General features: G+C 33.3%; 1 protein-coding gene across 2 annotated transcripts in view; it reads left to right on the top strand.

Annotated features, from left to right (window-relative positions):
* The window catches only part of ARHGAP28 (Rho GTPase activating protein 28), a 74,491-nt gene that overhangs the window by 54,323 nt on the left and 5,955 nt on the right, over nt 1-14,213 (top strand). For both annotated transcript variants that reach the window (XM_026699157.2, XM_087931099.1), the window contains exons 6-12: nt 451-616; nt 717-808; nt 1,628-1,705; nt 4,914-5,076; nt 10,789-10,871; nt 11,502-11,699; nt 12,426-12,569. In XM_026699157.2, the coding sequence (XP_026554942.1) occupies nt 451-616; nt 717-808; nt 1,628-1,705; nt 4,914-5,076; nt 10,789-10,871; nt 11,502-11,699; nt 12,426-12,569 (924 nt within the window). The remainder of the gene's footprint in view (nt 1-450; nt 617-716; nt 809-1,627; nt 1,706-4,913; nt 5,077-10,788; nt 10,872-11,501; nt 11,700-12,425; nt 12,570-14,213) is intronic.

The following is a 14,213-nucleotide window of genomic DNA, read 5'->3' as shown; positions in this document are numbered from 1 at the left end:
TTAGATTTATTCTTTATAGGCAGATTTGCTGATACTTGTTTCAAGGATGCATATTAATATATAATAATTTCCCTAAATATAAAATAAATTTAGACTAATCTTATGCATAGAGAAATTATTCAGAAATAAAAAACAATTCTAAATGAGTTGGGTGGGAGAGCAAAAGGGTTACATGCTACTTGTAAGTCTTCTATATTTGTATTTAACAAGGCAAGAATTCAGATACAGTTCGTTTAATTCCCCCCTCCCTAAATTCCTACAACATAAGGGGAAACTAAGTATGCCATCTATAGACTGAGGATTGTAATTAGCACTCTTCTTAAGAGAATTATTTATAACTTGATTCACTTGCTTTTTTTGTAAAAATATACTTAAGGATGAAATACTATATGCATGCATGCATACTTTATAATGTTTTAATGTTAAATAACAATTTAAAATGTATTACAGAAATATACAATTAGGAAAAGTCGACTTGGATTAACTGAAGTTGGAGATATGTCTCCTGAGGACATGAAGAAAATTCGTTATCTTTCTCTGATTGAATTAACTGCTGTCTATGATGCTTTAGGAATAGAGTTGAAAAGGAACCGGACAGAAAGGATGAAAAGGCGAGGTAGTTACAAACAATGTTCTGACATTATATATTTAAGTTTTTAGTAACCAGCAAAACATTACTTTGCTGAAATTTTTATTTTAAATTATTTTTCTTTAAGAAAATGGTCTTTTTGGAGTTCCATTAGCAGTGCTCTTGGAAAATGATCAAAAGAAGTTTCCTGGAATTAAAGTCCCCCTCATTTTTCAAAAAGTGAGTACTATTTTAAAGAGCTCAATCTTAATCATCACTGCATATATAAAGAATAATAGTCATTAATCTTATAATTTCAGGGCAGTTGTTTATGTTTTGAGTCGGAAAGATGTAACTTTAAATAAAATCATGCCTCTCTTGGTTCACTGTGTATATTGCGCTTCCTCAACCTGAAGCCTCCCAATGGATCTTGGACAACAGCCCCAAGAATTCCAATAGTTTGGTCACAGAATATCTAGGAATTCTGGGACCTACATTCCAGTCCTTCTAGAAGTTTCCAATTGGAGGCCCTGCTCTAGAAAAAAATAACATAGTCACCACTAGGTACAAAACATCAGCTTGCTGACTCTTCCTTAAATGATAAAATAGGAACAGTTGTTTTATCTCTTGCTTTTATTTTGCTTACTAAGAATAATGTTAGAATTTAGTGATGAGTTGTTGCTATTGCTGTTGTTATTATTCTTATTGTTGTTATTATTATTATTATTAAGAAGAATATAATACTATTTTATTTCCTAAAGAGTCCTAACAATTCCTTCAACAGAAAGTTTTAACTTCTTGCTAAATTTTTGTCTGGGCAAAAGTTCAGGGTATCTGTTATCTTTAAGCTTCTCACTCAGTAGACAGAATTCAAAAACTAATAAAAAAAAAGCCACTTAGGAATTTGGACTAGTTCTGATTACTTAACCACACAGATTATTTTGGTGAGGCATAATGTTTTACGTTCGCAGGAGCCAATTGTTGTAAAAATGTCTCTATATTTTTAAAAATCTCTGCACTAAAAAAATTCATAAAAGTACTTTGTTTATTATGACATAGTTATTGCTCAAACTTGAGGAAACTGGTCTGGAAACAGAAGGTATTCTTCGAGTGCCTGGATCTGCTTGCAGAGTGAAGGTAAACAGTTTTCTCTTTCAAAATTAAAGACCTTTGATATTGATATACGGAGAAAATCATTTATGGGCAAGTTCTGTGTGAACATACATATACGTACGTATACATATACACACACACATAAAATAAACTATTTATCATATATATTAATAGTGTTCTCAATGTTATAGTTGTTACACAACAAAAATGTCACAAAAATCTCAGTTTGGTGGATAAAAACATTGTTAGAACATTGTTGGGACAAAAAGAAAGTTGAATGCTAGATCTACGCACAGCTTTGGATTCAATTTCCGAGAGGTACGTCAAAGCATGCAAAAGGAAAATCATTAGCAGCCTGCAATTTTATAAAGCATTGGCAAAGAGGTCTTATGGTTGCCCCATGCAACTGACTTTGTTCATCCCAAAGCAATCTTTCTCCAATTGACTCCAAACAATCTCTTAAGAGTTTTCCCCCGTTCTTTTTCTTTTTCTTTTTTCTTTTATTCAATTCTCAGAGATTGTCTGGACAAGTCCCTGCAGTTTTCTTGGCAAAGTTTTTCAGAAGTGATTTGCCATTCCCTCCTTCTTATGGCTGAGAGAAAGTGATTGGACCAAGTTCACCCACCTGACTTGTGCCCAAGAAGGCCTCCTGGTTTCTAGCCCTATCTTTTAGCCACTACCGAAGTGGCTCTCTCCCCATATTGAATATTAAATATGCTCAGTAAAAACAACAGGTAAATTAATGACAAATAGGTATTTTCTATCCAGTATCCTATTTCTGCAAATCAGGTAATTATTGACTCCTAGTAGCCACATAGATTTTTTTCATGATGGTAAGTCCCTAACTTGGTCTTTCAGATCTTTCAATGATCACCTATTGTCACTATAACTGAGTCCATTCACCTTGTTGATGGTCATTCCCTTTTCTCTTTCCTTCTGCCTTTCTCAGTATTAGAATTTTTTTCCAGAGAACTGGGTCTTTGTATAAAGTATCCAAAGGAAGAGATTGTTCATTTGTACCTCTAGTGACAATTCTGGATTTTAATTTTTCGTTTGTTTTTTTCCCCTTAACTGTTCATGGTATTCTCAGGAATTTTTTTCCAATATCAAAGTTCCAAAGTCAATAATCTTCAGATTCCAATTTTCATTTCCATGGATTGTTACAGAGAATACATGGCTTGCATGATTCTGATCTTTGAAGGTATAGACACATCATAGCATAATGCATTATCCCCCCCCCACCCCCCCACCCCCGGCATCATGCTTTCCTGAAGATGGGTGATATAATCTCTTTTAAATATTAAATAAACATGCTGAAGTGAAGCAGCAAATAATAGATGTGAAGGAGACAAAGAGGAAAGGCAAAGACAGAGGAAAAAAGAGCCTAGACTTCCACCTAAACAAAATCTCCAAGGAAGATATCTTACCAAGGCCCTCAATTTGGAAGCACCTCTGTCAACCTTGCCAATTATATTCAATTATGCAAATGTGTAATTCAAAGAACACAAAATTCCATTACTATAGGAGAGATTATTCAAAATAAAATATAAGCTGATACTACTTGTAAAGAAGTCATCTTATCTATCTTTTTCTTTTAGAAGTATCTACAAAACCCAAGAGCGAATAGCCATACTACATTACTATAGTCTCAGATACATAATTCTATCTTACCAGTTCTATGCATCAGATTTCCTACTGATAAAGAGCTAATTTGCTGAGATTACCAGTAAGAAGCAATGTAGTGTTAAGCTAGGATAAGGAAGACCAAGTTCAAATTCACCTCTAGTCATGGACACTCAATGGGTGACTTTGGATTGGTCACTCTTGCCTCTCTGGCAGGGCTGCTGTGAGGGGAAACAGGTGAGGTGAATGCTATACATTCTGCATTGAAGAACGACTGGATACAGATCTAAAAAAAATCTAATTACAACTAAAAAAAACCCAAATGCATTAGAAGCCCCTTTCCACATTATCTGAAGTATCTTGTATCTTCAGCTTTGATTTTTTTTCCAGCCAGTCATTTCATAAACATTCAACATTTTGTCTGTTCCAACTATTTTATATTGCAGCAAGGATAATACTGTCAGCATTAGATTTCATACAGTTTATAAACTGCCTTATCTGTTTTCTTTATTTGTCTTCTGAGCCACCGTGATATGTTTTTACTAGGTTAGACTTCCCTGTATTAGAATAAAAGCCAAAAATCCCTAGGAAAAATGAAAATGTAATACTTTTAATTTCAGTTATTGAATCATTTAATGTTAGCCAAAAAGTGGAAACAGAAAAGGATATTTTTAAAGCTGAACCAGATTTAACCATTCAAAGCCATTGTTTATTATGTTGACATTTCCATTTGAAAGCATTCCCATTTCTTAAAGAAAATACATGTGGTTCTGATTTAAGATTATTCTTTGAATGTAGCAGCTGAATAAAGACTCAAAGAGGCTTCTGTGGTCTTTAATTTCTACTTGTATCTATAAAAGGTTGGTGCCAGCTGGGCCATGTTTCAGTGCAGGCAAGAGCTGTGCTATGTAGATATTGTGTGGGATTACAAATTTAAGAAGATAAATAAGAGGTTTTAGAATGATATGTATATCATTAGTTCAAATGCCTTTATTATCTTTTATATTTCTTGCTTCATGAACATTACTAGAACAACAAGGATCTGTCATGGGAGGTATCCACCACAATGCAGACGTGGAGCAGATTTTAATTTTATTTTTGCCTGTGCACTACTTTGTCAGTGGAATTGCTCTGCTTAACTTAAAATTTCCCATGATAGCTGCTTCAGGGTTAGAAAATACTGTGAGAAAAGAGGCTCTTTCATTATTCTAATGCACTGCTCACTGCTAAATTGCAAAGTCTTGAGTCTACATATAATTAAAGTACAGCTTGTCTAATTGAATTGAGTATTATTTGTAAAAACTTAAATATGTTTGATATTGATAGTTAAACTATGTAAGCTGTTTAAAAGTGTTATACTTAATCCAGGAGCAAACTACTGTATGTATGTATGTATGTATGTATGTATGTGTATATATATATATATATATAAAAAAAAATATAGTTTGTAACATTAATTTATTAATTTTATATTAATTATATCAATTTAATAATAACTTCATTGATAAATACTGTATTCTGTCTAATAAAGTTAGAAACAATAAAATATAACACAATTGCTTTTATCAGTGGTCATGTTTAACATTAGACACATTTGCTTATCCTGTAGAGTCTTCGCCAAGAAATTGAAGCAAAATTTGATGATGATACTTTTGACTGGGATCAAGTCCGCAATAATGATGCCGCAGGACTACTGAAAATGTTTGTACGAGAACTACCAAGTCCTCTCTTCCCTGTGGAATATTTGCCTGCTTTTATCACATTAATAGAAAGTAAGTAGGGAGGACTCAGTGTTTCACACACCAATTGTTTTTATTAAAAAATTAAGCACTGTAGTATTTTTTAATTTCAGCAGCCTTATCTACTTATCTCCATTTCAGCTGCAACTCTATATCAATACACGTAACTCCTGTTGCTTTGCCACAGGGGACATGTGTATTTCGGATTTGCTTCTATTAAATCTGTGTGGTTGCAATCTCCAGCTCAAGTACCAAGTCTGGATAGTTGGGTAGAATATGCCGTGCATGCCATATAATAGAGAGAAAAATGAAGAGAGGGAAAAGTAAAAAGTGAATTTTTTGGCTATATCTATAGATACCATCTCTCAGATTTAGGTGTTACTCTTTCAAAATAGAGACCACGTTCATAATATTTATAACTTGAAAAATGTATAAGCAGTTTGTTAATAGAAAGAACTCAGTCTCAGCGACAAATCTACGGTATTGTAAAATAATCTATATAATTTAAGTTACATACATCTCATTATTCCACAGTCCAGTGCAAAGGGCTGCAGTTCTACCTCATGATAAGCCAGAAGTAAACAAAGCACAAAATGACTTGCCTCAGTGTGTAACCAAGGCATAATTTGAGCCAGACTTGCAGTTTAGTGTCCCAATGTTGTTCGACCTAGACAACGTGACAATAGTGATATAATGATGTGCAACACTGCTCTTCACTTGTCAGAACACAAAAGTGAAATAACTTACTGGGGTGTTTTATGTCGTTCCAACACTTCCTCCAGTTTCTAGACCTGCAGTGCACATGAGTAGAAGTCTCTGACAACATTTTCCAATACCCCATTGAAAGCATTGGACGAAGCCATTGGCGCAACATGAAAAGAAATAATGTGCCCGTTTCTTTTTTAGAAGCAAGAGAGCATGGTACTTCACAAAGTATACCTTTCAAATTTAAAATATCTCAACTTCAATATGCTAATATCAGTACATAAGTATGCACCCTGTTATCAATATTTTGTTTTATATCCTCATTAATAATAGACAATTTTATTTTAAATTGTCATTGAATAATTTCAGTGATTTCAGATTTCATATTTTTATATAATTGTGGTATAATTCTATGGAATTCTATGTGGGTTCCCCCCCTTTTTTGTTTTAATAAAATATAATTTTATTTTAATTATGATTACAATTTAATTTGTACAGTATGAAGAAAGAAAAATTGTGTAATGCTAACTGAAGTCAATGAATTTTGCCCAAACAAAAGTTAATTTTTTAAAAAACTTCATTTTGTTTGGCATACTACTTTGCGTTTATGTCAGGCTCTATCACATGGAGAATATTTCAAGCTTGAAATAGCCACATTTTCAGCTCAAAATCCCCGTTTCATAATAAAAGCAGAGCTGCTTCAGCCTTAAAACAGTTCTGGTATAGTGGGAACAACCCCTTTTTAACTCTGAAGAATGTTTTAAGCTCAAATTATTTTTAATTAAAACAATTAAATGAAACTGTACTTTTAAAATGTGCACAGTCTTAGTCTATGATTTTTAGACGCTCAGTGTGGTACTAAGAGGTGGTTTTAAGGGAAGATTACAGATCTGATTATCTAAAGTCCAGCTTTGTTGAAAGATATTTCTGTGAATTTTTAAACAGTTCTGATCATCTAAAAACAGTTAATTTTTTATGATTCCAGTCTGGTAGTAAGAATCTTTTGCAGACAGAAATGTTATGATGTTTCATATGATGTCTGTGGCATTATCCCTTTTAATAAAAAAAAAAACACTTTTTGGACTGTGGAAAGAGGAACTTTTGGGAGACGGTTCCATGTTGTTTATTATTGTAATGTCTTGTCCCCTAGCTACTTTTTATACTTTCATCCATGCAGGATATATATTCCCTGCCAAAGGCAAAACTGCCAGTGATTTCAGTGAGATAATTGGTTGAGTCAGGATAGTCTGTATCACAGGATTAAAATAAACTGCCAGAAATTGATGCCAATCAATCCACTTATGCCCCCTTTATCTTGGGTTAGAAAGACAATGTTGCTTCTATTCCATTTACAAATCTTCTAATATGGTTCAGTACTTTCATATAAACTGATGGTGAATGATAAATTATCCCTAGGACTGTGTGAAAAATTTGAAGGAATTTTTCAAACTGATGACGTTTTGATTAAATCAGTTCATTGAGACAGATTCACTGAAGGGACATGGATCCTGCTTCCAACTAGCATATTAAATTAGGAGAGTTCAAAGTCCTTCATAGGCTTTGAAGTGTTTCAGGTCTAGAAGGCTTTGCAATCATTGTTATCTCTGCCTCCTAAGGCAGACTCTGCAGGTACCTAAAAGTGATTTTTAGTAAAGCATATGATTTATAGTAAAACTTATGATACATGACATAGCAAGAAAGTTATACCATGGTGTTGCAACAATTAGGTGGCCTCAAAAAATACCTCTTAAACAGTGTTTTAACAATGGTTTCTCAAGGATTTATCATTAAGTAGAATTCAAATTGAATTTGACAGGTTAAATAAATGGGCTGTAAATAATTTTTACAGAATTTTAATAGAGACAGATAAAAGGTATGCTCTTAGGAAATAGAAATCAAATGTATTGACACTGGATGAAAGATGTCTTGCTTTAGATTCATTCAATGGGCAAGAAGCTAGATTAACAGACAGCATTTAGTGGTTCTGTCTGGATTTTTGGAAAGATAATTTTACAATGCTTCAGTTAAGATTTTTCAACCGACTGCAAAATTGTGTTCAGGTTGGATTGTCATTTCCCAATAGCAAATATGGTTTTCCCATCAGTGAAAAGTAAATTGGGGTTTTTACTCTAGTCTCCAAAACCATTTCCAGATTGTAGTGGTGTATTACATGAGTACTTTGTGCCTAATCTAATTTTGGGATCTTGGAAATAGCTCTGCAAGCATTAGTCATGGTCTTTTTTCTTAAGAGACTATAAGGAGAGCATACATCTACCACTCCTCAGTGTAAGGCGCCTCAGGATTCATTAAAAAGCTTATTGTTGTTATTGCTTTTAATAGAATTACTGTTATTTAGAATAGACTCTTTCATATCCATTTAAACTGGCCTAGCTTCAAAATGAAGAGAATAGCGAAAAATAAAAACAAGCAAGCAAAACCTGAATAGTACCTAGGTGGAACTGGTATTTATGATAGAATTATTAAAAAATTATGGGCTGGACCACTATACATTTAATCAATCCAATCATTAATTAAATTAAAATAATTGAGAAAATGCAACCCTACTGCATATGCCAAAGCCTTCAGTAACAATAGCAATAATTTAGTGTCAGGCCATTATTTTTCATGGTCAGTAACAGAATTAGGTAACCAGTTTTGTTTTACATCTTGTTCAAGAATAACTCCTAGAAAGAATAGCTAATGAATAGAACTGCTTGAAGTTATTCAATAATGCCTGGGGTTTTACAGGTTGCTGACTCTGTAATTTCAGGGTTTTGTTTTAAACAGAGACAGCAAAAGTGTCACTTTATTATAGGATTAATTTCTAGACTCTTTTCTTATCCTTGCACCTTCTGCATGTGCAGACAAGATTTAAATCTGTTATATGACATAGCAGAGTCACTCTGCTTTTAGAAAGACAAAGTATTGAAATGAATTATTTTCAGATATCAAGACAGAGGTGTATTATGTTATATAGAAGACTTGTCCTTTGAACTAAAAATTATGGTTTTTCAGACATCAAAGAACTGATTGGCAAGCGATAATGAAAAATGGCCTGTATGTGACCCAGATAATATCAGCTATGTAGGGAATGAATCACAAAAGACAAGGCTTCCTTGTGAAGGATATAGTATTTTAATAGTCCAAGCAGATGTTTTCCACACTATATAATGCTGCACACTTGAGACTGACTAAATAAATAAATGGGGAAAATTACCAATACTGCATAGAAATTAAGAAGTAAATCCATACTCAGTTTTGGTTGTGAAAAAATCCCTAGTCTTGAATATGAATCTATAGTATGTGAGTAAGTACAAAATAATATTTTCTTAATCATTGCTTTATCAAATGCTTCTGTTGTGGGTTGTCATTTTTTTATTATCTTTACAATAATCCAGAGGTTAGTAAAAACATTAAGAAAAGGAAATATAAATTAGACTATTCTGGCAGAAGGATTAACAATATCAAAATAAATATACAAATGCAATCATAATGAGATTTGGGTTTTTTTGTTTTTTGCTTGGACTCCAGAGGAATGTCCCAATCTGAATAGACTATTCATCTGATGCCATCAAAATGATCTTGTCTGTTTTTCTTTATTTATTTTGCTCCCAGGCAAGAGCGGTAAAATAATTAAGACTTGTGCCAGCGTGTGGACAGGCTAGAGCTATTAACACATTCAATTCTAACATCGTTAATAATAGAACAGAATTTAGCTAAGACTAAAAATAGTGCTCTTAGTGGGGTATTAAAAAGTATGCAGCATATTGCCAATTTTTAAAGGTAGATTGCACAATAGATCTAACAAATTGTAAGAGCTGTAGGTTTCCTGCAGGAAACCAGTAGGCAAACTTGATATGTAGAATGTGTGTAACGGGATGCCCATAGAAACTAATCATCTTACATACACAGTATTTTTCAATAGGCACAATGTATGAAAAAGTAAACTAATGAGAGTTATAATACTTTTTCTAACTACCTGGTTTATTCTTTGCCACCTCCATGTTACTAAGGCTTTCTTTTTCAACAAACATCACCATTTTATTTTCTAAAAAATTTTTATACATGCCCTTAGTACATTCTTGGGATATATTTGATAAGTTATTGATATCCAGAACTTTACTTTGCACTGTCAAAATTTTCACTTAACTGATTACAAAATTATATTTAGCATAATATGAAACTAAAAATTTAAAAGTTAAATGGATTAGGGATTCAATCATCAAAGAAGAGACACAAGAATGATCAGATGTCACTTCAAATGTCAGGTCTGATGACTTTAAAACTCAGGAATAGCACAAATCTGACATAGATTGTTCAGGATCTTATTCTCCCAAATATAAGCTAATCTTGTCCCATTGTCCATATTGTTTTTCCACCCATGATTAACATATTTATTACTTATCATCCCCATTACTTATTATTTCCTTTTAAAATTAGTTTTCACAAATGATGTCATTCTATATGCACTTTTTTCTGTAGAGTTGTTCTTGACATAAGCATTGGGTTTAGGTGCAAATTATGAACAGTGAAGATTTTGATATACAGAATACAGAATAACAGATTTTGAAAGGACCTTGGAAGTCTTTTAGTCCAACCGGCTGCTCAAGCAGGAGACGCTATATTATTTCAGACATTTGGAAATTTATCAGTAAATTACGAATTAATAAAATCTCTAGAATCAACATGCCTAAAAAAATTAAACCCATTCACTGAAGATAATTTTAGTAACAGCTTGTCAGCTAACAGCTTTAACAAAATATAATTTATATCATTGCCATTGTACATCTCTGTCACAGCTTAAAACCAGTCTTTGTCTTTTCCTTTCTGTCCTATTCCTTAAAGCTATTGAGGAAGGAATACTGAATGAAGTTTACTTCTTATTTGATTCAGTGGGCCACTATCTTCCTATTTGACAAGTACCTTTAACAGTTACCTGTGACATTCACTAAAAACCACAGCTTTATATGTCATGCTAGATTCCTACCAGATAGCCCACTTCAGTTGTTTTACGGGCTTTTTCTGATCTTTCATTCTTAGAAACCTCCAAAATCAAACTGCAGCTTCAAGCTTTGCATTTGCTGATCATGCTTCTTCCCGATGCTAGTCGCGATGCAGCCAAGGTAGGCATGTTGTTCAACAGGGTTTGACATCAATCTGTATTTGATAATGTTCCTGCAATCCAGTAATAAATGCAATAAACAAAATTCCCCAAGCCTCAACAAACCTGCCACTTTCTTGTTCTTAGGCAATTTCCTCAGTCTGGAACCTCCCAGCTTCCAAAACTCCCAGATCATTTCTACATTTTTAAAGTGAAAAGACCAGCAGTGTTGTGTCCATGATTTATTGAGTGCCAAACCTTTTCTCTGAATTTTCAGGAAAAGAGCTTTATAAATGTATTTAATGAGGCTGAGTGAAACTTCAGTTTTTCAAATCAAATGGACATTAAATTGAGTTGAGAATCATATAGGATATTGGGTGATTCATACTTGATTACTTAGTAGGTAACCCTTTGTACTGGTATATATGCACCAAATGGAATAATTTGTACAACAAACCTTTAGTTTGCACAATTTTAATGATACCTTCGATCATCTTATGAGATGAGTGACACATTGATGGATGAATGAAAATATCTTAAATATATAGTTTTATACTATTGTATACAGTCACAGTATATAATACAGTTACAAAATACAATTAACATCAGTGTTTATCAATAAATATCAGTGATTTTATTGATTTTTATTTAGGCCCTTCTGCAGTTTTTGAAGAAAGTAGTTGCTAATGAAAATAAAAATAAAATGACTTTATGGAATGTCTCCATGATTGTTGCCCCAAACCTCTTCATCTACAAAGGCAAACATGCCAATCAAGAAGAGATGCTAGCAGCAGCCACCACTGCCCATGTGGTAAGGCTTTTGATTAAATACCAAGATATCCTATGGATGGTAAGTAATGATTTCAATTTACTGTTAAATAATATTACCATTTTTTCTTGCAGAGATCTTCCTTTTGTCTGGGTGTTAAAATATCTATATACCCATGTAAAGTTAGCTGCCTTGCAAGATAATGCTGATATTTATGTTTGAATTAGGTGTTAATTCAGCAACAATAAAGTCATGCCTTCCCAAGCCCTAGTAGTAAGTTTTTCCCATATATTTAGAAGTTACAAGAATTTATAAGGAATACTGATTAAATAATATCACATTTATACCTCACTGATTCCTGTATTGCTCTTTTCATACTCTTCTGTCCATGACACTATTTGTGAATGGTGTAGATGCAAATAAAATCTGATTTGTGTGGCCATGAAAAGAGCAGGCACCAAGATGAGAAACCATATATGTTTTCATCCTGTGAAAGCACTTATAAAATGGTGGTTCTGGAGCTATAGAATTATTTTTTTACCTCGTTCACTTGTGTCTGATTCTTGGAGACTGCTTGGACAACTCCTTGCAGTTTTCTTAACAAGATTTTTCAGATGTGACTCTTTTCTAGAGCTGAAAGAAAGTGACTGGTCCTATTGCTATTTGTTCATTCATCCATCCATCCATCCATTCATTCATTGGCCGTCCATCTTATCTCAGGGTAACTCTTTACCTTTATGATTCTGATGACACTCAGAAAACTATTTGTCATGTAAACTTATCTTCCTTTTATTTTTTTTTATTTAGGTCCCAACATTTCTGATAACTCAAGTGAGAAAGATGAATGAGGCTGCAATGAACAATATGAAAAAGCAGCTCATGTTTGACAAGGGTGTAAGAAAACTATTGAGAAGGAAAACTATGGACCGGGAGAGACCAGAAAGAACAGAGGTTGTTATTTTATTAAGAAAATAAATTTTCTTAAACAAACCATCATAGATTCCAAATAATGTGCAATAAAATAAATGAAATAATATAATGGCATCCAGAGGAGCTTAACTAGTCTTTAAAGAATCAATCTAAGTGCTATGGGTTAAAATTGCCTAGGTATCAAAGTTTTATATTTGCACATACAGTTATTTATTTAGAAGTGCTAATACTATCTATATTAGTTTTACTTAAAGAATAAAACTTAACTAAAGCTCAGTGAATAGCACTTAGTCCAGTGGTTGCCTTTTAAGGGGTTAGCCTTTTTATTTTTTTAAGCAAAGCCTCTGTGCTTTAGAATTACATTTGTTATTGGAATTTATTTTTCAGGAGGCAGGAGGCAGGTATAGTATTCTGCTATAAATGAACTAGCTATTTGCCATGCACTATTTAGGCAGCTCCAATGGATGGATTCTCCGTGTTTATGAATGAACATTTAATAAATTGTAAGTCTATAATTTGACCAAATTTACAGCAAGGCTTTAAATCTGGTGTGCCAAAAGATAATTGACAAAAGTTACTTCATCCATAGTAGGCGATGGACACGGATAGTGCTTGGATCAGTAAGCTAAAACGTTTATGAATTTAGCATAAATGTTAGTTTTCAGAAGTTCTAAATTATGCATCCCCAGAAAATGGAAATAAACTGTTAAATAGTTGTTCTTTTCTTTCAGTGGTACTAACTGTGTTAAGGATTGGAAGCAAGCATTACAAATTGAATTATTTCAATTTGATACTTTTCAAAAAAAAATTGGACATCTGTAGGTACCTAGTATAAGGCCAGTCAAATTGTGTTTGCAACTACCTTTTCAACCAGAAATTTACTTTAGTATTAACTTCAGTAATAAAATTACTGTCTTTTTGTGCCATCAAATTGTAATTGAAATTCTCATTAAGTGAATAATTTATTTTATAGGCCATTGCATTATGTGAATAGAGTAATAATGCTTCAGGGGACAGGGGACTTCCCAGCTTATTCAGGAATACTAAAAGTGTTCACAATAAATCTGTGCTGTGTTGTTTACATATGGTTTTCGCACACTGTGTAAATGGTCAGTATACCATTTGGTCAACATACAATTGGAAAAGATCCAGCAATTATTTATTTTCTAAAGTTAGTTGTTAACTTGTGCTCACTAGTTTCTTAGATCCATATGTATGTAAAGCTGTTGCATTTCAAAGAATGTCCCTAAACTCTGACTGATACCCTTATAGTTATATAAACTAATTCTCTCTTGCATTTATTATAATTTACTGTGTTGTTATTCCCTTGCTTCAGTATAAGAGCTTGCAATAATACTGTAATGTAATACCGGTAGTACAAATCCTGAAATTTTCTTGATAAGGTCTCTTGATTTTTTCTACATTTGCAAACACAAAAGGATTGTTCAAAAACCCACATGCAAGCAAGAAATACACTTGCTGTGTCCTCCTAGACAAAATGGGACAACTCAGTGCGGCCAACAACTCCTTGCCACTGCCAAGTCCCCTCTGCAAACTCACTGCCAAGACAACTCAACATGGCAAAGCACTGAGGAGACAATTCTCTGGGTTTGAAGATTCCCACCCTCCCTCACTCCTGCCACAGCTGTGCATTCTGTCCACCCA

The sequence above is a fragment of the Pseudonaja textilis genome, chromosome 3, assembly GCF_049901715.1.
Source record: "Pseudonaja textilis isolate UNSWEBS1 chromosome 3, rPseTex1.2, whole genome shotgun sequence".
NCBI lineage: Eukaryota > Metazoa > Chordata > Lepidosauria > Squamata > Elapidae > Pseudonaja > Pseudonaja textilis.
Note: the sequence above shows the minus strand (reverse complement) of the source record. Positions and strands in the feature narration are given on the sequence as shown.